Genomic DNA, 24,644 nt, shown 5'->3' on the forward strand with positions numbered 1-24,644 from the left:
TTAGAGATCAGGGGTCAGCCAGCTGCGCCCGCAGCCTAATCTTGTAAGGCTTATCAGAACCCAGCCAGGTGAGCCGTGTGCATGTTGCCTGTGGCTCTTTCCTGGTACCACAGTTGAGTTGTTGTGATGGAGACCTCATGGCCCACATGTTTACTACCTTCCACTCTACAGAAAGTTTGCTGACTCCCACTATGGACCATTAAGATCCTGACTGAAAAGCACGCGCGCGCGCGCGCACACACACACACACACACACACACACAGTGTGAGATCACCGGCATTTTAAACACTGATTAGGTATTTGCTATGAAGAGATTTTAGCGAGGTGTAAATATGCTGTGCTTAAAAAGTCACATAAAAATGGAGTGAATAACATTCCTTAAGAATATCACGTTCCTTAAAAATAACGTGGGAGGGGGGACTCGGAAGCTTGTGATCTCATCCTTTGAGGTGATGCTCTCCCCCCACCCAGGACATACGTGGCACCTCATCCAGCTGCCTGCGATGTTTCTGACCATTTTACTGGCCAGGAAAACCCTACTAGGTCTCAGTCCCTTCACCTAGGCCCGAGGCACGCTATGAAGGTGTCCTTTTTCTGAGTACATAAACGGGTTTTCTGAAAAAAGAGCTAGTCTAAGCCTACAGAGGGATCCAACAGAGCTGGGAGGCACCTAGAAATAATATATTCCTACCCCAGAAAAAGATACAATTGGTTAATATAAACATTTTTGGTTGCCAGTTAAGGCAAAAACATTAAGGTCTGTACAAAAATTCTATGGGTAACAAATCTTTCTCCCCAAAGACTTTATTAAGATACATTTTCAAGGTGAAAGTATTCTTTTTATTATGTTGAAGGGAGACAATGCAAAGTGCTGTGTATACATTAGCTTAGCTTAATCTGCACCGCTTTTGGTCATCCCACCTGTCCACTGCTCCCAGTTACTCCTGCTTTTCGGAATTGCTGAAATGAAGTGTGTTGTTTTTTTTATAAAGCTCCCTGCTTATTTAATGTTGTATCTTTTCCCATCCCTCATGGCTTGTAGTAGAATAACCTAGAACAGGGTGGACAGTGTGACCTCATTACCCATCACAGGCAACCATCTCCTCACAAACAGTTATGTAATACATATCTGTGGACTCCATGTCCGACCACAGGCAGAGGGTCTGTAGCTGGAAATGGGAGGTCCCATTGAGTGTGGTGAGTCACAGTGAACAGAGAAGGGCCAGCCGTGGTAGGGTTTCGAGGCAGAATTCCCGCCTAGTAGAATTCCCGTTCTCCACAATTTTTTCCACTTTCCCATTCCTGAATCCCGAGATACAAACTATTTTCTGTTCTCCACGTATCATTTCCACAAAGTGATGGCCGATACTACCAACCACCTGGGTTCAAGGAGCCGATTTTTCTGATTTCCCGACCAACTTTTCTCGGGATTCGGGAACGGGAAAGCGAAAAAACTTCCTGAGAACCCTCGTCTGTGGTGCCTGAGCTGCCTTCAGAGGCGCCTCCTGAAGACCAAGTAAGGGTTCTTATCCGCATCTCGCACTATGAAATGCAATCCTGAAAGGAGGCACAGTTCAGACTGCCCAGGAAGGAAACAGTAGCCGCATATATAAAACTCCAGTTGTGTACGTGGTCTTTAAAGAATTTCTTCAGGTTTCCTCTGCCATCGACGAGGCTAAGGCCCTGGACACATCCTCTGCTTGGAGGCAGATCCAATTCTGTCGTTCTTTGGAATGAGCTAATTGTGTAATGATTTAGGTGACAATTACTTGAAAAATTAGAGCGGTAAAAGCTGCTCTGGAAAATCACCCATGTCTTTATGTAAATACCACCCTCCTAGCTTAGGAATCGTGCCACCAAAACCCAGTGGGTGAGGCGAGGACAGGGGCAGGGGGACACGGACGTGTAACATACAGCCTGTTGTCCTTCACGTGGTGAAATCTAAATGCCAACACCTAACATGCCTCTTCACAAATACAAAAATCTTATCGGCAACTAAGACAGCAGCTCCAAGTGGCTTTACTGATGCACTACCCCACTCTCCCCTCCAACAAGCAATAAACTGCAACAGGATTTTCTTCTAGGCTTTCCCATCTTCCTCAGATACACTGAGTATTAGACACGTACATGTTAGTCGTGGCCACAGCAGTCATTCTACAACCAGGATTTTGCAGCAAACGGCTAATACTTAATCTTGTCACTAAGTATACTGAGTTATGGATTCGGTGTGGTTAAACAAAAAATATATCACCTGAGTCTTGCATCGAGATCTCTATAGTGATGCCTGCTGTAGGTAGGGTTTGGTCATTCTGTCTGTGGGGATGGTCACCTGTGTACTGGAGGAAAGGGCCCCAAGGGCCCAGGATGGACGATCCCACATGTCCTGTGCCTGGCCATACAGCCTACTTCTAACCAAAATCAGCTTGATAGTTACATGCCATTAGATAGAGCAGGCAAAACCCTTAAGAAAGTTACCGAGGTCTTTAAATCATTTGCTTAGTAAATAATTTTGAGTTCCGACTACGTGCCTGCCAGCCATCGTATTTGACTATACTCTGCAGCCTCTAATTTCAAAGTTTTCCCAAATCTAAAATATTTACTTCATGAGTTTGACACAGGGAAAAGAATATCAAGATGGAAGTTGAGGAGCCCTGGATCCTAAAATCCACGGCAAAGTGCAGCAACCTCTCTGGGAATCAATTCTTTATTAGAAACTCTCTGCAAGTTTCTTTCAACCTAAATTCCTTAATTCTCTTGAAACCATTTTATATACTGTTGTCTCACCAACTGTTGGGACATGTGCCAAGATGATTGTCTTTTGCATGTTTCACTAAGATTCTAAAAATTCCCTAATTATGCTTGGAAGATAAGTATTTTATTGCCAAACTTCGCTTTTGTTGGATAAAAGAAAAAAGTGTATGGCTGATGGTGAGAAGGTAGTACTCATCGCACGTAAGGCACCGTGGGTCTAGTGAGCCTGCTTTATTCTCTTTAATTAACTGAAGCTATGCTGGAGTCCATTCTTTTATTTCCTTCTTTAGTATAAAATGCGAAAGATAGTCATGACAGAGACTAAGCCCTGAAGGCCCTTTAATCTCCTTGTCACCATAGATCTAATAATTCAATTTCCTATACCAGCTTCCACACATTGGACTATGCTGACTGGTACTGAGAAAGAAAAAAGAAGCTCAAGTAGCATTTTCCTTAAAGTGAAACATGATTTCTAAATTTTAACTGTGCCCTTTCTGTTGTCAAAATACCACGAAATAGTTATGCATACATAATCTTTTCAATGTTTTTAGTGAAGCAGAACAAAAAACTGGTAACTATAATGCCCTGAAAATTTTAAAACAAAAGAAACCTTTACATAGAAATGTTTGCTCAATACTGCCTCAGCCAAAACGCTTGTCAGGCAATCCTTCACTTTATCTAGAGTATCTCCAGTGGAAGATTTGATATTGTTCTGAGGCTATCTCCTGTCATCTTTGGACAATTAAAAACTGCCTTTTAATCGTGAGCCACGTGGTCCCAGCTTAACCTCTTGGAACCATATAAAATATACCTAATTCTGCTGCACGACAGTTCTCTTACAAGGTTAAAGACACTGGGCATTATATGCCGTATGGGCACCCCACCCCCTCCTTTAATTCACCCTTCTCCAAACTCTCATTTCTTTAGTAAAGCCTAAATATCTGGTCATTCTGTAATTTCCTTTGTTCTAACACCACAAAAACCTAAAAATACTAGTTAAGTATGTTTTCTCCATACTATTAAAGTTTCAAAGACTTGAAATTTCCAAAATTATGCACAAGTGTAAATTACAGGGGAAATGCTTTAATGTTTTCTAAAACCTGTAGAGAATCCCAAAAGGAATCATGATGAAACAGATGACAGGCTGATTACAAATCGCTGCTGGTAACTCAAACAACTATCCAAGCGATACTAGGAGGTAGTTTGCGTCACTTACGCACTTCATATAAAAACATACAAACTTGTAAACCTCAAGTACAACGATATCTGAATTATACATAGGTCAGAGTTTACAAAGGTATTCCCCTACCCCAGTTAGTCTAATTTTGTACACCTGAAATGCAAAAAGATCTGAATTAAATGTCAGAGTCAACAAAATTCACAAAGCCAGAAGCAGTTTAGTGCTCACGAGTTTATATTTTTAGGTTTGATAAAGACTCTTGTGTATTTTCTAAATACACAGACAAAACAGTTTTGGAAGTTTACATACATGTCTTAGGACACTTATACTAGGTAGGTAAATTACATTAAAAATTGGTCTTCGTAAAAGGTCTTCCCAAAGAGCTTTTACAAACAGCAGGCAGAAGAAAGTGTTCTTTTTGTTTACAGTGTTTAAATGCTGATTCTCCCATTTCATCATGGTCTCAACCATCCCTCTCCTCGACCCAAAATCTTGTTCTCAATAGCCAGTGTACTCCGAGTCTCCGTACCCCACGCCATAGAACCCAGGGCTACTGTGTGCTCACCCCTAGCACATGTTAAGTCATCACGTGAAGGCGGGTACAGCAGGAACAAAACTTCTCATCTCAAATCCTAAAGTGACTAAGGAAAACCACCTGTTAGTTCTAAGCACGTATATCATGTACCATCTTTAAGTTTAAGGATCTGGGTGACTGAGCGGCACAAGAACGGGGCTCACATCTAGTTCTTCGTTTAAAAATCCTTTTAAAAACGAAAACGCCACAGCCAGTTCGTACGTGTGCCACGCGGAGGCTGGGCACCTTACTTATAGTTGGGCGACAGGCTACTGCTGCATTAGGAGGAAGGAGCAGTAAGGGGACTTGGGGGAGGCGGGGTTTGACACTCAGATTCCTAGCATAGCTGTTTCCTAGGGAAAGGAAGTCTCCTTAGATAGCCTCCTTTGAAGAGCTGAAATTCTACCAAAGTTGTTTAATGAGGCAGCAGTAGAGCCCCTAAAAGTGCTGCGGCTTCCGGGGCAGACCTGGCCCAACCCAGCTCTGCCCCTTAGTAGGTGTATTACATTAGGCAGGTCACAGTGGGCGGGTTGCTTGGGAGTCTTTCCTCTTCTCTAAAATGGAGACAATAGCACCTACCTTACAGAGGACTAGATAAAACAATGTAAAGCGCAATGGCACATGTAGGCACTAAAAAAAAAGAAAAAAAAAAAAGAAAAAAAAATGTTTGGAGTCCTTATTCAGAAAAATAAACTCTTCATTCTATGTTGACAAAGTCCTAAAAATATAAATAAAGCTTATCAAGTTTTAAAATTTATGACTTTTAAAACCCATCTTCCATCACGCTTCCCCCACATTATTCGACTCCAGTCATCAGGCCTTAGACTAAATGAAGTCTCCAGGCCCTGATCCTTTCATTTCCTAGTTTTCTCCCTGTCCGCCCTTTTCTCCTTTCTTCTTGTCCTCCTGGTTCACGTCTGTTACTAACAACGCCAGACAGTGTTCGAGCGAGCGCTTTACACACACTGACTCATTCATCTCTGTCAGGGTGGCTCTACTGAAACACTAGGGAAGCCAGTGTTTCCCCCCAAATCTCAAAGCTGCTCACTACTGTTCAGGTCTCCTTATAATGTTTCTTCTTTTTTCAGCTCTTCATTGCTTGGGTGCTAAAACTTAGCGAAACAGCTAGTGAACATGAAAATTGAGGGCCAATAACAATGATCAAGTCGGAACCACATGGCAGTAACTGTCTGAGAACCCTAAGAAATAATGCATGATCTTGACTTAGATGAGAGGGTCTGTTACCACAGAGACACTAGGAAAGAAACAGTTTATACTCTTCCACTTCATTAAAATTAAAAGCTCTAAAATATTTTTCATTTAAAATATTAAGTTACAAGAGAAAAATTCAGCAAATGTGTAATACGTAATTCTGCCAGCCCCCCCACCGACAAAATTATGAGTATTGTTACCTCTGAGACCAATGATAAGTTCTTAGTATCTAGCAACTTCCTGAAATTGTACTGTAAGTCAGAAAAAGAATATACTTAAAAAAATAGAAACGTCCAGTAGTATACCTTAGTACTAAAACTATTGTTTAAAAAAAGATCTAGAAGGAAAAGGCAGTCCCTCGAGATCATGGAACAAAATAAGTTAGGCAGTCAGCAAGTAGAAAAACCTGTCAATTCTGTTTCTGGTAAAATGTTTACTTTAAAGAAGAAATTTTTATATAGGCTGAGGCTAATATAGTCAAGAGTTATAAACATTTTTCCTTTGGATTATCTTTCTAAAAACAAAATTTTAAAGTATCATATTTCAGTTGACTAAAAATATAGCCAAATCTGTCACAACACAACACAAAAGGTAATGGACAATTATAGAATATTTTAAATTAACAGTAAGAAGCCATCTACATCCAACCTTATTTCCAACTAAATCCAAAACAAAAGCACAACAATCCTGTAGTGTACCAAGTGTATTTCAATTTACTGTATGCAATCTAACAAAAATTTGGTCATAATTTCCCAGATATACATAAATGATTTAAGTAGTAAAAGAAAATTCAGCTTAGAGTAAGTTCATATCTTGAAGAAAAGTAAAAGTACATTAAGAATGTAAAGCCAAGTCCAGTTTCTATGCAATAAGTGAACTGTAGTCTAATAAAGCAGATTTACGTGATTTTCAGATATATATCTTTTCTCTTTAATATATATTTATATATAGACAGATCTACCAATTGTAAACTATGGTTTATTTTAAAGGAAGGGGATAAATGGGATGAAAGAAATCTTTATACTATACTTACATATATTCACAATGCAGAACATTTTACGTTTAAAATACTTTTTCATTCATAGTATCTTTGCCCAACTAATGTCTACTTTGGACCCCACCAGAACTACATTTTACTCATTTATCTAGAACATTGAGAATAAGATGTACTCTTCAGTCTTAAACAAAATCAAACCAAAACTATTCATGTCAGTTTTACAGGTATGTAGAAACTACAGTAAAGTTTAGGTGACAAAAGATGCATCTAACCATGTAACTGTACTTTATATCTGATTTATCCAAGCAGAAACATCAATATCTAACATTATTCTACTGAAATCAGAGACAATGAGAAAGTCTCTCAAAAACGATCAACATTTCAACTTTGATCAGATGGAGCACCAAAATTGTGTCTGTCAAAGTGTACTTTGCAACTTTTCCACATGACTAGCATAATTTAGTTACCTGATATAAAATAGGAAAATATACTCAATTTCTATTTAAAAGAAAGCTGAAAATATGATATCCCTCAATCTTATATAATATACAATATGTTTCTGATAAATGTTGTGCATGTTGATATTATGTGAAATGCTGTGAGTTTAACAATGATCTAATTCATCTGTCATCAGGCTATATAAATCTGACAATTTCTACTTAATACATCACCCCTTGTACCCTGAAGAATTTAGTATAATAAACTGTAAAGTCTCTCAGTATTTTATTTGTAAGATTTTTGCAGCTTGTTGAATCATGGTGACTACTAGAAAGACTACATATATCAAGGTGTAGTGACTTTAAGAAATTGAAAAAAATAAATTAATTATCTATCATAATTTCAAAACACTCAATATCCCAGTAAGTATGAAACAAAAGAGAATGCGATTTTTGTGTTAATTTTAATGATAAAAGGGCACAAGAGTAAAAACCTGATATTTCACTTATATTGCATATAACAAGCTAACCAAACTGGACATGGAGGATAAATTATAAAACAAATCATTGTACTTATTGTTTCAATGAGTCTCCTTTCGATTAGATTTGTCTTTTCAAATAGGACTGAGGTATAGGTACACTGGCAAAAATAAAGAGGCAAACAAGAATAGTGCCAAAGTAACAGATACCTAAAACCGAATACCATGTCAGAAAACGTCTTATAGTAACCATTTATCAGATTAGAGCAGCAGGAGAAAGTTACTTCTAAATCATAATCATTTAGTGGTATTTGTCAACTTCGCCACGGTAACTTTGCAACATCATTCTTCATTTGTGAAGGAGTAAAATTCATGTCAAAAAGGAAGGGGGAATGGAGGAAGTCAGTTAGTTCATTCCAATAAATTACCTCTCCAGTTCTTATAAACATGCCCATCAGCACAAAACTGAGAAATAATACCTAAGACTAGAAGAGACTTGGTTTAACTTAGGAAGCAAATTAAAATGGAACATACAGAAAAGTACAACCAATGGGGTTGAAAAGGCCCCTCACTGAAAATCTGTATTAAAAAAAATAAAATTAATAAAAATAAAAATAGAAACAAAACTCTACTAGTACGAACTAGCCTGAGTGGTTTGATGGACAGAGTAATCGGGCCAGCTGTCACTGTATCCTCAGAACTGGATTTCTTCATTCATGTTCAAGTGGCACATGAATGTCAGCGCTGTCAGGACAGGGACTCTACTCTTATAGGACCCAAAGAGTTACTGTATATCCGATAAATAAAAAATATTTTTACTTTGATAACTGACTGAAGATGTGGGGACTCCATGTAATCCAACCACAAGGTGGCTTGCTGTACAGTCCTGTGCAAATATAAAAAAAATGTTTTTTGCTATAAGGCTTTGACCCTACAGTTTCACAGCAACATAACTACCATCCAGCATGTACCATTATTTTGCAAGCCTTCGAGTTCAACAATTCAAATTGTCGATTCATATTATGTCCAAATGCAGCATCCATGAGAAGTATAGTAGGTCAGTTAGTCATCTAGAGACATACACACGTCTCCGGCTTCGTCCCACCGAGACGGGTCATTCTGATCGTCGCCATCGTCAGGCAGCTCTTCATCAGCTTCTCCTGCTTCATTCTCCTCGTACTCGTCATCCCGAGGGAAAGCTGTCTCCTGTCCCTGATCTACACCGTCTTGCCCTCCTGGCTGTGACTTATCTGCACAGTCTACACAAACACCATAGCGTCGAGATCCGTGTCTTATTCCAACACTGGCTGCTAACATGAAGATCTTCTTACACACCATACATTTGTATTTTTTATCCTTTTTATGCACCTAATTGAAGGGGGGAAAATCCAATATAAGGATGGTATAGACAATACAATGCATTTGAACCACTCAAATGAAACCACCCATTTAACAATGAGTGACTGTACCACTGGTTTTCTATATGAAGCTCAGTATCAGTTCACCAATCACATTCTTTGTTTAAGGCAATATATTTAATAATCAAGGTTCCTTAAAACTGCAGGTAACGGTGTTAAAATACCTTAAACTTCACTGACATACGTAGTTTATCTCAAAGATCGGTTACGTTTCACGTTACTTACCAGGGAATGTCTTTTTACATGCTCTCTGCGAGTAAACAGTTTTCCACAAATATCACAGCTAAAGGATCTGACTCCCGTATGGATGAGCAAATGTCTTTTTAGTGTTCGTCTGTATTTGGCTACATAGGTACAGTGAGGGCATTTTAACTTGTTCGTGTTTAGAGATGATTCACCTTTGAAAATTAAACAAAAAAAGCACTTATTATATATAAGCAGAAACTGGCTATTAAAAGCTTATCTACTATCACTGAGAACAGAGACTGTTACAGGGCCGTGACTCTGATGTTTTCTAAATCTCAGAATACGGAAGCTTGTAATGGTTAAAAATTATTTACAAATTCTGTAGATGTTTAGTTGACTAATACTTGCCATTTTCCCAAGTCTCTTGTTTTGGCCAAGATTCAGGCAATAATCCATACTTGAAATCGTTTGAAGCACCTGGTAGCAATCCATACTTGAAATCATTTGAAGTACCTGGTAGCAGGCCATACTTGAAATCACTCGAAGGGCCAGGCATCAGGCCATACTTGAAATCATGTGAAGTACCTAATACAATTGAAAAGTGATTTTGATATAATAATGGTAATAAAGATCTGTTTCTTAATAGAATCAAAAAATATTTGTATTTGAGCATTATGATAGAACAGTGTAATAAAAAATAGCTAAATAAAACAACTCTACATTTTAGTCTCAAACTGAGATGTCTTCAGACTTTATTATTCCAATTATAATACCCTAATTGGCAGGCATCTTAAATAGAAAACTACAATACAATTCAACCATAGTAAAAAAAAAATTCAGTAAAATAAATCTGAATACTATTTAATGGTGCGTGGAGGGCACATGAAACTACCTCTTTAAATATTATACTTCAAACATATCCAAACAGACCTGTGTCTTTTTTTTTTTTTTTTTTTTTTTATTGGGGAAGGGGAACAGGACTTTATTTTTTATTGGGGAACAGTGTGTTATTTTTTATTGGGGAACAGTGTGTACTTCCAGGACTTTCTCCAAGTCAGTGTTGTCCTTTCAATCTTAACTGTGGAGGGTGCAGCTCAGCTCCAGGTCCAGTTGCCGTTGCTAGTTGCAGGGGGCGCAGCCCATCATCTCTTGCGGGACTTAAGGAATTGAACTGGCAACCTTGTGGCTGAGAGCCCACTGGCCCATGTGGGAATCGAACCAGCAGCTTTCGGAGTTAGGAGCATGGAGCTCCAACTGCCTTAGCCATGGGGCTGGCCCCCAAAACTCTGTCTTAATAGTTGCTATTCCTACTCTGTCACCTGAGACTGTCACCCTGAAGCCCAGCTTATGGAATAAGACAGTCTCCTTTTGTCCCCAAAACAATCATATAATCTTGTTTTAAGGATAACTGGTATAGAAAAATGGACCAAGGATGAAAAATAAAAATACACGGAAATTACAAATGAAAGTTCTTGCATCATTAGATTCTTGTTTGTTGTTTCAGACGCCCTGTTGGAGGTTCACCAAAATCTCTGTTTAAGTGCATTCTTAAGTAAATGAAAACCCAGAAGGTAGAACAGTTGATGCGTGAGGATCTTCAGACTGGCTGAAATAGGAACTATCTTCTCTGGATTTAATTCCATCTTGAATATTCCTTGTATGCAGGAATCCTTTAGCAGTGTGACTATATCCAGAACCTCCCATGGCTATTGCTACCCTGAGCCAATCGACCATCAACTCCTGCCTCTGGGTTATTTTCTATAACTATCGTGTGTCTCCCAACTCACACCGAGTTTTGCCTCCTCAACACAGCAATGTGAGATTCTTTGAAAACTTGAAGCCAGAGTCTGGCACTGCTCTAGTCAAAAGCCTGCAAGGACTACCCATCTCACGCCCAGTAAACACCCAAGACCCCCAAGGCCCTGTGCAAGCCAAAGCCCCCCCCCTGCTCTAGCCGGGCTCCCACCGCCCCCCCCCCCCCAGGCGCTCCGCCCACACCGCCCCGGCCTCTGTGCTGTTCTTCCACGAGAGATGGCTCCTGCTGCAAGGCCCTGCACCCACTCTTTCCTCTGCCTGGAACACTCCCTTCTCCATGCTGTATACATAGCTCACTCGTGCAGCAATTTATTAACTTTCCTGGACACCATCGGTTTTAGAAAAGAATGCCTGCCAAAAATAGGTTTTCTAAGAATTCCATTTCCCTATATCTATTTGCCAGATATATTGCCTCTCTTAAAAATTAAAAGAACTTCACATTTCTTCTTGGGTCAAAGTATCAATACCCAACAATGCAAAAAGGTCTCTCTGGTATTTAAAAACTGCACTTCATTACTATTAATGTAAATTGTTTTATACTTGGAATACATTCACCCACTTGTTTAATGTTAGGAACGCCCTCGGAATCCATAATTTGACTACAGTGTATTACCACTTGGGGGAAAGTTCTCAGAACCCTAAAGTGAAGCACCATATCGATGTCTGTGGGACGGAGACTGGGGGTGAGGGGTGGGGCGAGCCTGTGAGGTGATTATATCAATTTTAAGCTTCACGTTTCCAAATTAAGTTTGAGCTCTGTGACTCACAGTTCTTGTCTAAATTGGTGCAAAACAGAGCGCACAGGCTGTGCCTGTCTTACTTTGTACTTCTAATGTCCCAAACAGACACCCCTCAATTATTTGCTGAATAAATGTATCTGGCAAATGCTAACACGTACATAGTATTTTTGACTTGCTCAAAATACTTGAAAAACATCAGAAATCATGTTAGATATGCTATCCTCAACTAAGTACTATTCACTACATAAAATAAGAGAAAGAATGGCCCTAAAACAATTTATGAATTGATAACCTAAGATTCAGAATTAAAGATTTTTTAATACTTGAAATTCCATGTTTTTCCAAATAACCTTCAGTAAAGATATAATAAAAAGCATTCAATGATAACAGGCAAGAGACACCATTCTGGAATACAAAATGGTAATTCAAATTAAGAAAGCCTCGTCCCAAACTTGTTTCACTTCTCCAAATCCTTATCACCAGGAGAGAGACCTTACGGGAAATGTAAGAGCAGCCTGAACACAGGTATTCCTCTGTAATTCAGTGCACTGAAGGATCATTACAGTCATTAAAGATCTACCTCAAAACCGTGCTTACTGTTCATCAACACCCTTCTGGGCACACTAGTCCATGATGGCAAACGAAGAAGCAAGCAACGTTCTTCAACTCAAACTCCTAAGGCCAAGGCTGAGCTCAGCTGCACAAATACTAATGGATCAAGATGTCCCCTAAAGAGAAATGACTCTATATCAAGCGTTTACTTTCTGGAGAATGAGATAAATTCATTATATGGACCACTCGCCACTGAAAACGTTTCTGTGCACACATTTAAAATTTTACATATGAATTCACATAGCCCTACTAAACCCATTCTTGAACCAGATTTCTAAACCGAAAAAGTGTAATAAAATAGTCTTGCACTATTAGTGACTTTCTATACAAGGAAAAAGTCTTCGAAATCCAGCCTGTAAACTGCTAGTTTGAAAGCTTTTGTAAATTCTTTTCAACAGTTAGGAGAAACCACCTTAAAGCAGTTTCTTTAGAATTCTGGCTTACTTTTGGTCGGAGTATTCAGAAGCATTACTTACAGTTGCTCTAAGGAGGCCCCCTAATTGTCCCCTTCCCCATCAATGCTGAAAGAAGTGTCAAAGCTGCAGAAGTTGAATCAGTGAATATCCATGTCCCTTTATGTATCTTCAACAAATGTTAGTTTTGTCATATGTGCTCGCTATGTATACACACACACACCTTTTGGGTCTATTTGAAAACAACCTGCATACTCATCACCCTACCCCTAACCTAAATACAGCGTGTATCTTCTAGAACTTTCTCCTACGTAACCACAGCATCTTTATCACATCCAAGAATTTAAAATTGTTCAAAGAGTATCATTTAACACATACAAAGAACATTCAGTTTTCCAACTGTTCCCCAAATGCCCCTTTGGTCATTGTTTGGACCCACGATGTAATCAAGATTACGATGCATTTAGTCGGCCTCCTTCAATCTAGACGCCCCTATGCTTATCTTTTATGGCGTTAACGTTTTAGAATCTGGACTAGCCGGATTTGTGTAGGTTTGGATGGAGATTTTGGCAAGAATACCACATAGGTGAGTGACACTGTGTGTCAGGAGGCATGCTATTTCAGGCTCGTTTACTGCTCTTACTAAGCGTAATCATTTGGCCATGGTCATGTCCCTCGGGCCTCTTTGTGGCCTCCTTCCCTCTGTGATCGGGAGTAACCTATGAATAGACCGTTACAACAGCCTTTCGCTCGGTCATCATGGAACAAGCCCATCCATAGTGGCTTAACCATCACGGATGATCCTGAATTATTTCCTGTGTGGGTTGCAAAATCTGTGTTTTTCCAATTCTATCATTCTTCAATTCTTATTAGCTTGGCATTCTTCTGTAAAGAAAGCTTTTCCCTTTCTAATTTACTCATTATGTACTCATGTAATTCTTTCGAATATTCATGGTTCTGCCTTTATGTGCAGGATGCTTCCTCCAAAGTATGGCTGATATAAATATTACTATGTACAATTAACGTTCTCCATAGCCATCAACAACCATACTATTATTTTACATCAAAGCTAATTCAAATAGCCTGCTAATTACCATTCTCGTTCCAGCTATATACACTAGTAGCAGGAAACCACAGCTATTAACTTAATTACTTTTGATATTTAAGAGTTTTAAAAACTCCCCCAAACAAACAAACACCTATCCATTTGTATTTACCAGGCGTCATGAGCCTATTATAATCATAGCTACCACAGATTGGAAGGATTTACATGGCGTACTCTCTTTTAAGGGAAAGAAAACTGCAGTAGGTCTTTAACAAACGTGCCCAGGGACACTTACTTCCCATTCTCCAATCCTCTCATCCTCCCGTACCTACCAGCATCACCTCCATCTTGACCCGAGCTGGCTTCAGCCAATAAACTTGCGTTTACATTCCTATCACAATCTGGGCCTGAGAGTAGAGCACCGTCCAGATCTGAAAAGGAGATGTAGAGTCAACTGTGAGTTACAACCCCGCACAGCCATCACCCAAACCAGCAGCCCTTCCTGCAGCCGTTTCTGATGCAGACGACACAGAAAGGCCAGCCGCAGGGACTGAGTGTCTGCTGCGCACTGGGAGGCTGCGAAGCAGAAGACACGCGTTTCCACCACGAGAGTAAGTGGGCCCCAAACAGGAAGGCCGCGTACTGGCTCGGCGTGAGCTTGAGAGCCAGGTGAGCGAGAACTCCGGCTCCACCGGCTACCGGCTATGGGCGCGCGTCTCAGTTGCTTCGTGTGCCCCACCTGTATCCCAGATTTGATACGGAAGTGTCATTAGCTAATGCCAGCCACGTGTTACAATCATGCTGTGGGGCACCCAAAGGCAGCGGTCACTGCTAGTACTAGGGACACTAGATGTGTAAAACATTGTTGTTTCTGTATGAGTTCACAAGTGGGAAAGATCAACTAAAGCCACACTAGAAAAGGAAGACAGCAAAGAGGTTTATTCCTGAGTTCACCTTGGACCATGGAAGCGTGGGGAGGCAGCTTAAAACCAACGGGCACACGACGGAGATGAGTGCTGCTGGCACCAGCCTGCTGGCTGCCGTGTCATCTGTCCCCGCCGCACACTCTGTGTAGGGCACTGCCCTCACGCAGGCACTCACTCACGCTCCTGGATTACTCAGTCAGTCACTGAAACAGGTGCTTGGTCTCCTTGCTTCTAAACCGTGGTGCTCCCACTTCTACTCATTTCCCAACAACACTGCCGGAGAGAGCTTCCTAAAACATCAATCTTAAGTTGCTCCTTTACTTAAAATCTTCAATGGTTAACCACAGCCATTAAGAGAACCTTCAAACTCCTTAGCTTAGAATACAAGGTCCTAATATTCAGGTCGCTGCTTATGAATCTAGCATCACTTCACTGTACTATGTACTCTCTCAAATGAACTACACGTCTCTGAAGATGGTTTCACTAAAAAGACAATCTCTCCTCTGCCTCCCATTCAAGACTCACCTTTGGTATCACCATCCTATACTGCTCTGCGTTCCCAACACCCAAGGTGAAAACAGAAAACAAAACAAAACCCTCTTTATAGAAGTAGGTATTTACTAAAAAAAGAAACCCCAAAAGTACAGTGGGCAAATGCACTGCAGTCCGTCCTCCCATGGACTGCTCCCCAGTGCCTCCCGTGCATGGTTCTAAACCCCGATCAGCGACGGTCTGGTCCTCACACTCTACGTCCGAGGCCAGCAGGACCGCGCGGCACTGCATGACTGCGAGAAAGTAGTTCCTGTACAGGGATCTCAAGGGGCCAGACAGACCAGCGAGAGCCCTGCAGGCTCTAAGGAATCTGGCCTTGTTTCCCTAAGGGCAGTAAAAGGATTTAAACAGGGCATTAATCTCATTTCCATTTTAAAAAACTATTCCTGGTGGTGTATGAATTAAAGGAGGGCAGGAGGAGATGTAAGGAGACCAGTGAGAAAGGTATTTCAGGTGAGAACTGAGGAGGCCTTGACTTGGCTGAAAGGCAGTGGCAACCAGAGAAAAGCAGATGCATTTAAGAGTGTGTGAGGGAAGAGTTTGCTAGGGCTTGGGGACAGTGTGCCGGGTATTGGGGTGTGTGAGGGCACGGAGGGGTCTCGGCCTGTAACTAACAGCAGCCAGGAAAGCCTAGCGGAGGGCCAGCTGTGGTGGGAACAGGCTTAGGGACTTCATTATGCACATACTGAGTCACACGACCCTAAGAAGGTTTACTGATAGGTTTGGGGCGGGACGATGGGTGGGCGCCGCGCGCCAGATACTTCTGCTGCGTGAGGCCCCAGCCAGCAGCAGCGTGGGAACTGGCTCCAAATGGGTGTAAATGATCAGGCCCCATCCCAGACCTGCTCAGACCCTTTGGGGGTGGCGCCCAGTGATCTGGTTTTCAGTAAGCCCTTTAGGTGATTCTGACGCTTACTAAAGATTGAGAGCTGTTTTATTATAAAAATGGGGAAAACACCAGGCAAAGAGCTATTAATAAGCGAAAAGCGCTTAGTTCTTTGCCTGGTATACAGCAAACATTCAAAATTTTAACTAATTTTTTTTTCATTTAAGCTTCTAAGTGGAGAAATTTAGTACCAAAGGCTATAGGTCTAGTGCTTGAGCAGATGGTAACAATGAGTTAGAATATACATGGTAAATAAAGCCACGGGAGCAAACAGATGAGACCATGAGGAAAAGACTATGACCAATATAGTGAGATTCCTACTAGCTAATAAGCTACAACAGGATATAAACAGACGATAAGGAAGAGAGTATTTCAAGAAGTCATGCCCTGGGACAGTGCTGTCCAGAAATCAGGATGAGGACCGAACGCACTGCTATCGTTCCACTCACTGCGCACCTAGGAGGTCCCCGCTGACCTCAGGGACCCTCGTGAGCAGACAGCAGGAGTGGTGTGTGTTGTGAATGGAAGATGATGAATTGAGATACAGTACCGACAATGTGAGAAATTTGCTATAAAAGGGAAGAATGAGAAATAGAGTAAAAGTTATTTTTGGTTTTTAAACGGTTAAAGTGGGGTGGCCGGTTGGCTCAGTTGGTTAGACCGTAGTGCTCTTGACAACCACATTGCTGGTTCGATCCCCACATGGGCCACTGTGAACTACACCCTCCACAACTAGATTGAAGCAACTACTTGACTTGGAGCTGATGGGTCCTGGAAAAACACACTTAAATAAGTAAGTTTTTTTAAAAAAACCCTTTAAAAAAAAGGTTAAAGTAATAAACATGTAAATGCTGAAAGGAAGAAGTCACTAAGAAAGGGAGAAGTGAGAGATATTGAAGAAATGCCACACCAAAGAAATGATAGGTTTGTAAGATTCCTAGGCAGTCTGTCTGGATAACTCGAGAGAGAGCACAGTGAGTCCAGAGGGAAGTCTGCAGTGAAGGACACTGCAGTCCCCGGCTTTTGTTTTTTCTGGCATATAGGATATGAGCTGCCTGGAGGAATGGGACGAGTCAGGGGGATGAAGGACAAGGTCCTGGAGAGAAGGACAGCAGACAGCCTCCCACCTGTTCCTGGAGAGCAGACAGACTGCTTAGGCTCTAGTTCCCCGGTATTTATCACAGTGCATGGCAGGGAAAAGGCTTTGCAACAAATGCTGTTAAACGCTGGCTGAAATATTTTGCCCTTTGCAACCTGTATTGTTAGCTTAGTTTAAATGAATCGTTTTTGAAGAATAATTTCAGTTTTGTGGTGTGCAATGACACTAAAACACATCCATAAACTGAAAATAATTAACTAAAAGTCAGTGGCTTTGTTTTCCTGCAAAAAGTTACATATTTTTCGATAATCAAAAGTAAAATTCAAATCATACAAACAATTTTACTAGGTTTCTCAATATCTTTTAAAAAAAGTCATTCTAAAGTGTAGTCTGTTCAGAGGGCAATTCTTAAGATTCTGCCAAGTGGGTTTGTAAATACAGGCTGTTTCTATTTATGTAACATTCTATAGTGATTTGTTGAAGGCTTTCCTCTGCTAGTTCTTAAAACAGACATTTCCTGTCTCCTAGCCTATCTCTAAATTTAATTTGTGATCTTTAATCCTTCCTGGACACTAAGTACAGAACACCTCACTCTAAAAACTTAATAAATGGCAAGTGTATTCTCCCAGTGCACAATATTTCCTCTCAAACCAAAATCATACCCGTTACAGATATTAGATTTCTTTTGAGAGGTACCAACTAGTTGGTTCTTGACATTGAAAACAAACCTCAAAATAGGTGAGCTCTTCCAGGTTGACAATAACCTTTCATAAACAGCATGCTTAACTCAGAAATCAACACATCATATCACGGCTGCACCTTATTTGAAACCAGCAAAACTACCTAGTAACTGTTTTTTATCAGTTTTATTGAGGTGAGTGGGACAGAAGCCAGGGAGCCAACCATTCACTTGATACAAGAATGAATTTTGCTTCACTCGGAAGCAAAAGCAGTAACTCCTAGTCACCATCTTTTCTCTAAAATTATAGGATTGAAAAATAAACTCTACCATACTTGCTTTTTTGGCAATCATGACCGTGCTATGAAAATCTTTCACTTTATTTAGCAAAAAGGGCTAAGATATCTCTACAAACAGACCTTTTTGAAGAGCTATTAAAACATTAGTTTCACAAGATAACAGCTCTTTCTGAACGTAGCAGGTATTGTGTGCTATGTAATACCATTCAAATGATCAGAGCTAAATGATGTCATTAATAATTTCTTCTATTTTCAAATGTCTTTCTCCATAAACAGGTAATAGCAGACCCCCTCCCCAAAAGACACATCAGACATGGATTTTTATGCATCAGACAGTAGATCCTTTTGTAAATGCTATCTCATTCTAACTTTACTATATGAGAGTATTTATGTAAGTGTAAGAATAGTCTAATCCTCAGCTTTATGAGGAAGCTATGGTAAGCTAGAGGCAGAGTGTTACAGTATTTTATGAACTGTATCACACTGCCTCCGGATCTCAGCACCAAACCTGGGGGCCTGGCCCACAGCAGGCAATCGCAAAAAGGGGAGTTTGCAGTGCTGGAAGTGAACGTGCAGAAGTATACCCATCTTCAACTTAATTTCCCAGTGATACTTGATATACTTTTCTGCCACATGAACAAAAATAAATCCTACTTATACTCTGTGCTAAACCAGCACTCACTTTATTAACCTTCTCTTTATTTAATAAACCACCTCTAAAATCTTAAGGGAACCTAGATTTCAGCTATCATTGTTCTTCACAGTAATACACTCTGATCTATCTTTAAAGCAACCTCCTCCTTGGAATTCTTTTTTTTTTTTATATAATTCTGATTAACCATGTACTACTGCACTTTTAAAACATGACATCTTGTTCAGGGGTTGTAAAAACTTTAACAAGCAATGGAAAAAAATGTTTTAATAAACAGGTATAGATTATTTTCTCTTTATTCATTGTGGTCAAATTTTTTCCCCTTTCAGTGGACAGTAAACTCAGTTGCCAATTATATAAGCACCCTTGACAGTTCCTGTAGCAGCCTTGAGGCTCAACAGTTCCCTTCAACCCCACACTTGTGGACTCACAGTGACTACCCCATCCTAGATAGACTGCACTGTTCTGCTGTTTCCGCCATGACTGGGCCTTAAAGGTCTGCCCAGGTCCCTCACCGCTCCGATCCATGGACACGCTCCAGTTGGTGTGCCAAAAGCAAATAGAAACAGATCAAAACTCTAGTGAAAAACTCTCATGGTCTCAGAATCTGTAAAATGAAATTCACAATACATCACCATGTCAAAGAGAACCACAGCCTGGCCCTAACCTAGTCACCCAACCTCATTTCCCCTCTATTCCGTGACCCACTTATCCCACCTCCTGTCACCTTGCAGTCAGCGAATGCCCTCCTCCTTTCCCCGGCAAACTCCTACACAACACAAGAGCTCTCTGCCTGCCTTCTCGATGAAGCTTCCCCCACGCACCTCCGCCACATTCTTCCTTGAACATGTGTCACACACACTGCACTGGGCCCCACAGCCATCCTACTGTGAACAAGTGCCAGGTGAGGGACTCTTCTCAATCTAGACGTCAACAGCATCTGACATGTGGCTTAGTTTCTTGGGGTTTAACAATTTCTATCATCAAATTTCCTCTTCTATCATGATGTAGAAAGCTATTTGAGTCCCAGAAAAGTAGTATTTGGTTATAACATAACTTTCTGGAGAGTAAAGCTCTGAATGAAAACTTAAGACACTCTGGTCATCCCAGAATATTAAAGCTGTGTCAGAAGTCAAAAATTCTGTTTTACAAAACTCTCAGGGTTTGACACTTGGGGTTTAACAATAACTGAATGCCCTCAGCAAGGCAGAAATCACAGAAATGCTTTCCTAACTGACCCACACCAGGCTTCTGCCGCAGCCAGCGGCGGCCTGGCCACACAGACCTGTTTCCTTAGGGTTCTAACTTACAGGTAGGGAATCAGTCATCAGTACAGCCAGCTCTTGGGTCAAATAAGGCAGACAGGGAAGGAAAGGAACATAGTCAGAGCAAAAATGAAGGACAAGCAAAAAACAGATGCCAGAATATTCTAACTACCATATAGTTGCCCACGATCATCATAAGATTAAATAATGAAGATTCTTAGTATTAATATATTTTATAGCCCAATAACTCCTGATGGACATTTATATTTTTAAATGAGCATCAGGCCTTTAAATGACCATTTAATATCTGTTTGTGAAAAAAAAATTGAAAAATGACTTAATATTATCATTTGTAGCTCATCCTTTATAACATACTCAACCAACAGGATGCCTGAAAGGTAGAACGGAACTCCTGGAATCTTCTAACATAAAAAAACTAACCCAGGATCCAGGCCCATAATCTGTTTTCTGAAACATTTGGGTTAGTAAGACGCAGAATGCAGAAATCTTCAAACTTACAAAAGTAATAACTACAACCCTCCTGCGGGGTCTAGAGCAGGATCCTGTAATCAAAACAGTATTTCTGCAACAAAACATATATATAGGTGTTCACATTTAAAGAAGTTAAGAATATAAAGAGTTGATTTTCCTGCTGAGTATCAGGCTTTGTTACTAAAATGATTAAGAAAAAGCTTTGCGTAGTTTTTACAGCTTTACCACTTTCCAGGTTCCATCCCATTAGAGACATCCTGCAGGATACACTCAGGCTAGTTAAGTGAAAGCACTGAGTCCAAAGCCCAAGCTCCATGGCTTTTAAACATATTTTAAATAGTTCATACCGTAAACATATATGGCATGGGCAAAATAACAGAAGTCTCAAATCAGATGGCCAATTTTCAATTATAAAAACGTTTCATAATTTTAAAAATTTAGAAAGCATTTCAAGATTCTGCAACATACAGAAGTCACGCCAAATATCAACTACGACTCAAAAACACAGTAGATAACTACTGAGTTTACTGTAATTAGAAGTAATAATTCATTATTTCAAATATGTACCTCATTAGGATATCATAAAGATATTTAGTTCGAGCACTTTTCTCAGATTTGTTTACTAAATACTCCAATTATATGCTTTTTCGCCAAAAGGAAATTGTAAAAATTGAAAATGTAAAGCTTAAACCTGGTTTCAACTCTACTTGAAAGGATTAATAAAAATTTCCAAATGCTATAAAGCTGTTTTCCCATCAGAAGTATAGATGAAAAAAAGGAACTTATAGATTAACTCTGTATTCTTTGATCAGGTAAAACCACATTGCACCTGAATATTTGTACGGCACTAAGAAAAAATTCAATCATCAGTACAGAATTAATATCAGCTCTTATTAAAGATAAAAATCAATTATATAATCTACTGCTGCATTTACTAGAGAATGCTTTTGAGGAAATTGTCCATTATACTATTTGGTGTCAACGATACAAAACCACACAGGAATTCCTCCATTCAGAACTCAGTACCAGAAAAGTCTGTCATCCTGCAGAACTGGTATATTTCCTCCTTTTGAAAGAAGCTGCTTAGACTACATGACATGTTAGAAAAGACAGAACTATAGAGACATAAAAACACCAGTAGCTGTCAGGAGACTGAGGACAGGGAGGGAGGGAAGGACTAGGTGCAACAGGGACTCTCAGCACAGTGAAATTATTCTCTGATACTGTAATAGCAGATACATGACGTTATGTGTTTGTCAAAACCCAGACCTGTACAACACAAAGAGCTTAAGTAAACTAAAGTGGGCAACATATTATAATAATTTATCAATACTGGTACATTAAATGTACCACACTAACAAAAGATATTAATAAGGAAAACTGAGGTGGGGGAGGGGTGATGTAACAACAAAACTGTTTTTTTTAAAGTTTGTTAAAAAAAAAAATAGGGAAAACTGGGTGCAGGGGAGGGGAGGCATATAGGAACTCTATGTTCTGCCCAATTTTTCTGTAAATCTAAAACTATTCTAAAAATATAGTAATAAAGAAAAAAGCTGTTGCTTAGTACATACCTCATTTTATTGCACTTAGATTTTTTTTTTTTGAATTGCATGACAGGTATTGCATGTTTTTTGTTTTTTTACAAAAGGAAGGCAAGACCCTCCACCACCAAAAAGATTACGACTTGCTTTTTTGAGGTGCTCTGGAACCTAACCCACAATATCTCCCAAGTATGCCTGTATCTTAGAGCCAATTAGAAGCTTAATTAGGGCACCCATGTTAACACCCTTGACTAGCATAATGAACTTAAATTTTATTTGCTTTGCTAATTTGTTTCTTGTTGGTCATTTCAAAATCTTAGTTCAAAATGAGGCATGTATGCATACACAAAATGTACATATACGTGTAGATTACAGTTGTTTATAATGCATACAACTTGCTAGTGTGACGGGTATAAATATAAAATCTAGATTCAGAAAAACATGTTCCATGAGCCCAGAGCATCAAAAGACCAAAAATGGGATTCACATCTGATTTTGTGCTGATTAAAAGTGACAACTTATGAATACACTTTGAAAAAAATTAGGCATAAATTATTCCTATAATTTAATTTCTAGCCTTACGTTTATCTACTTTGTTTGCCTGAAATTTGTTTTCTGGTTGTGAATCAACAAGACAAGGATTTGAAATTTTTACATCATCAGAGCAACTGATACCTTTTTTCCTATATTACCCAGAATTTAGTTTTTCCTGGTTTTAATTATCCTATAAACTCCAATAAAACAGTAAGAAGGACAGAAGTTTTTAAGCTTTCTTGAGTTTTACTTTCAAGTATCCTCATCCATCAAAAATGATTCAAAGCGAATCCCAGTAGTGAGTCAAATAACAGATGATAGTTTAAGATTAAATAGCATCTGAATAAAATCCCTGCTATTTATGAGTAATCTTATCTCAATATCTTACATTTCTTTGAGGCATCCAAACAGCAGCTTCAACATTATGTAGCAAAAAGACAGCATTATTCAGAACTGTGGTTTACAAACTGTAGGCTTAAGACCCGGGGAAGTCAGTTTCTACAAGAGACCCACAAGTCCAAGCACTGCTTGGAGACTGAGTGAAACTCAAGTGGACTATCCAGACGTATAGGTACAGAACTTTGAGCTCATTTAAAAGCATTTATTTCACTGAGTTTTCACTATTTCCTCAATAAATGGAAATTAAAATGATGTGGGGTTTATTAAAATGTTTGAAGTTTTAAAAGGGACTAGTTTTTTAAAAGGCTGGGTCTACTAGTTTATTAATTCCAAGGTCTTAATGTGAGACAGTCTTAATAAAACATACAACCTGCCTCTATTATTTACTAGCTGAATGACCTTGAGAAAGGCCTTACCCTTGGTGAACACTGACCCACTGTATTCTGTATTGGTCACAACTTGCTTGGAGAGCTGTAGTCTATTCTGTCTACCAAAATTTCAAGGTGAAACAAGCCATGTCTGTGACTGGAAAAATTCACAAGGCAGGAGGAATAGCACGTAGCCTAGAAGGAGACTTGAGGGAAATGTTTTAAATGTCTAATACCTGAAGGGTTACCAGGCAGATTCGAGCGATTGGAATTAACGGCAGAATTAGGAAGTTAAAGAGAAGTAAATTTTGGCTCAATGTAAAATAACTTCCTATAATCAGTCATCCTATACTGGAACAGGCTGCCTTAAAAAGGATCCTTTCTAAGTATTTAAACAAAAGGTCAAGATGAACTTATAAAAGCATTTATGTAGAATTTGGTTTTAAGTAACCTCAGCAGTCTCCCAACTTTAAGGGGGGTTAAGATGACTGTGACAGTTGCTGTGCTTGCTTTTATAGTTGTCATTTAATTTGCATAATAATCCTATTATACCATGTTTTAAAGAGGCAGAAACTGAGGGCAAGTGTTAATTTAATTTGATGGTAGTCGCATAGTGGGTACGTGGAAGACCTCATTTCCAAATCCTGACTCTTTCTGGGTTCTTTCCTTGATATCTAAGTGGATCTCAACCTTGGGTCACAGTATAATTACCTGTAGGCTTATAAAAATCCCACCAAACTAGCCACATCCCAGACCAATTAAATGGGAATCCCTAATGGAGAGACCCAAACATCAGGGTCCGTGAAGGTCCCACGTGATGCCAACACCCACTGCTGCACACGGAGGGTTAGGTTTCTCGGCACACGTCCCCATTCACTTGTTTACACACTGTCAATGACGGCTTTCAGGCTACAACGGCAGAGTTAAGTAACTGACCTTATGACCACCAAAGCCAAAAATACTTACTACTGTTTGGCCCTTTATAGTAAAAATTTGCCAACCCCTGGCTCTATATCACATTATGTCCTAACCATAAAAGACCATTTTCTACCACTAAATGAAGTTTTATTTAGAGGCACTAAAAACTTCTGA

The 24,644-nt window shown here is 39.7% G+C and overlaps 1 protein-coding gene across 1 annotated transcript in view; it reads right to left on the reverse strand.

Annotated features, from left to right (window-relative positions):
• Positions 1 to 4,148: 4,148 nt before the first annotated feature.
• Positions 4,149 to 24,644, reverse strand: part of ZBTB10 (zinc finger and BTB domain containing 10) — a 31,041-nt gene continuing 10,545 nt past the window's right edge. The window contains exons 3-6 of the mRNA XM_019725465.3: positions 14,193 to 14,291; positions 9,644 to 9,820; positions 9,275 to 9,447; positions 4,149 to 8,999 (exon numbers count right to left, since the gene is read on the reverse strand). Coding sequence (XP_019581024.3) covers positions 8,694 to 8,999; positions 9,275 to 9,447; positions 9,644 to 9,820; positions 14,193 to 14,291 — 755 coding nt within the window. The 3' untranslated portion in view covers positions 4,149 to 8,693. The remainder of the gene's footprint in view (positions 9,000 to 9,274; positions 9,448 to 9,643; positions 9,821 to 14,192; positions 14,292 to 24,644) is intronic.

The sequence above is a fragment of the Rhinolophus sinicus genome, chromosome 7 (genome assembly GCF_057876585.1).
Source record: "Rhinolophus sinicus isolate RSI-liver-muscle chromosome 7, RSI-T2T, whole genome shotgun sequence".
NCBI lineage: Eukaryota > Metazoa > Chordata > Mammalia > Chiroptera > Rhinolophidae > Rhinolophus > Rhinolophus sinicus.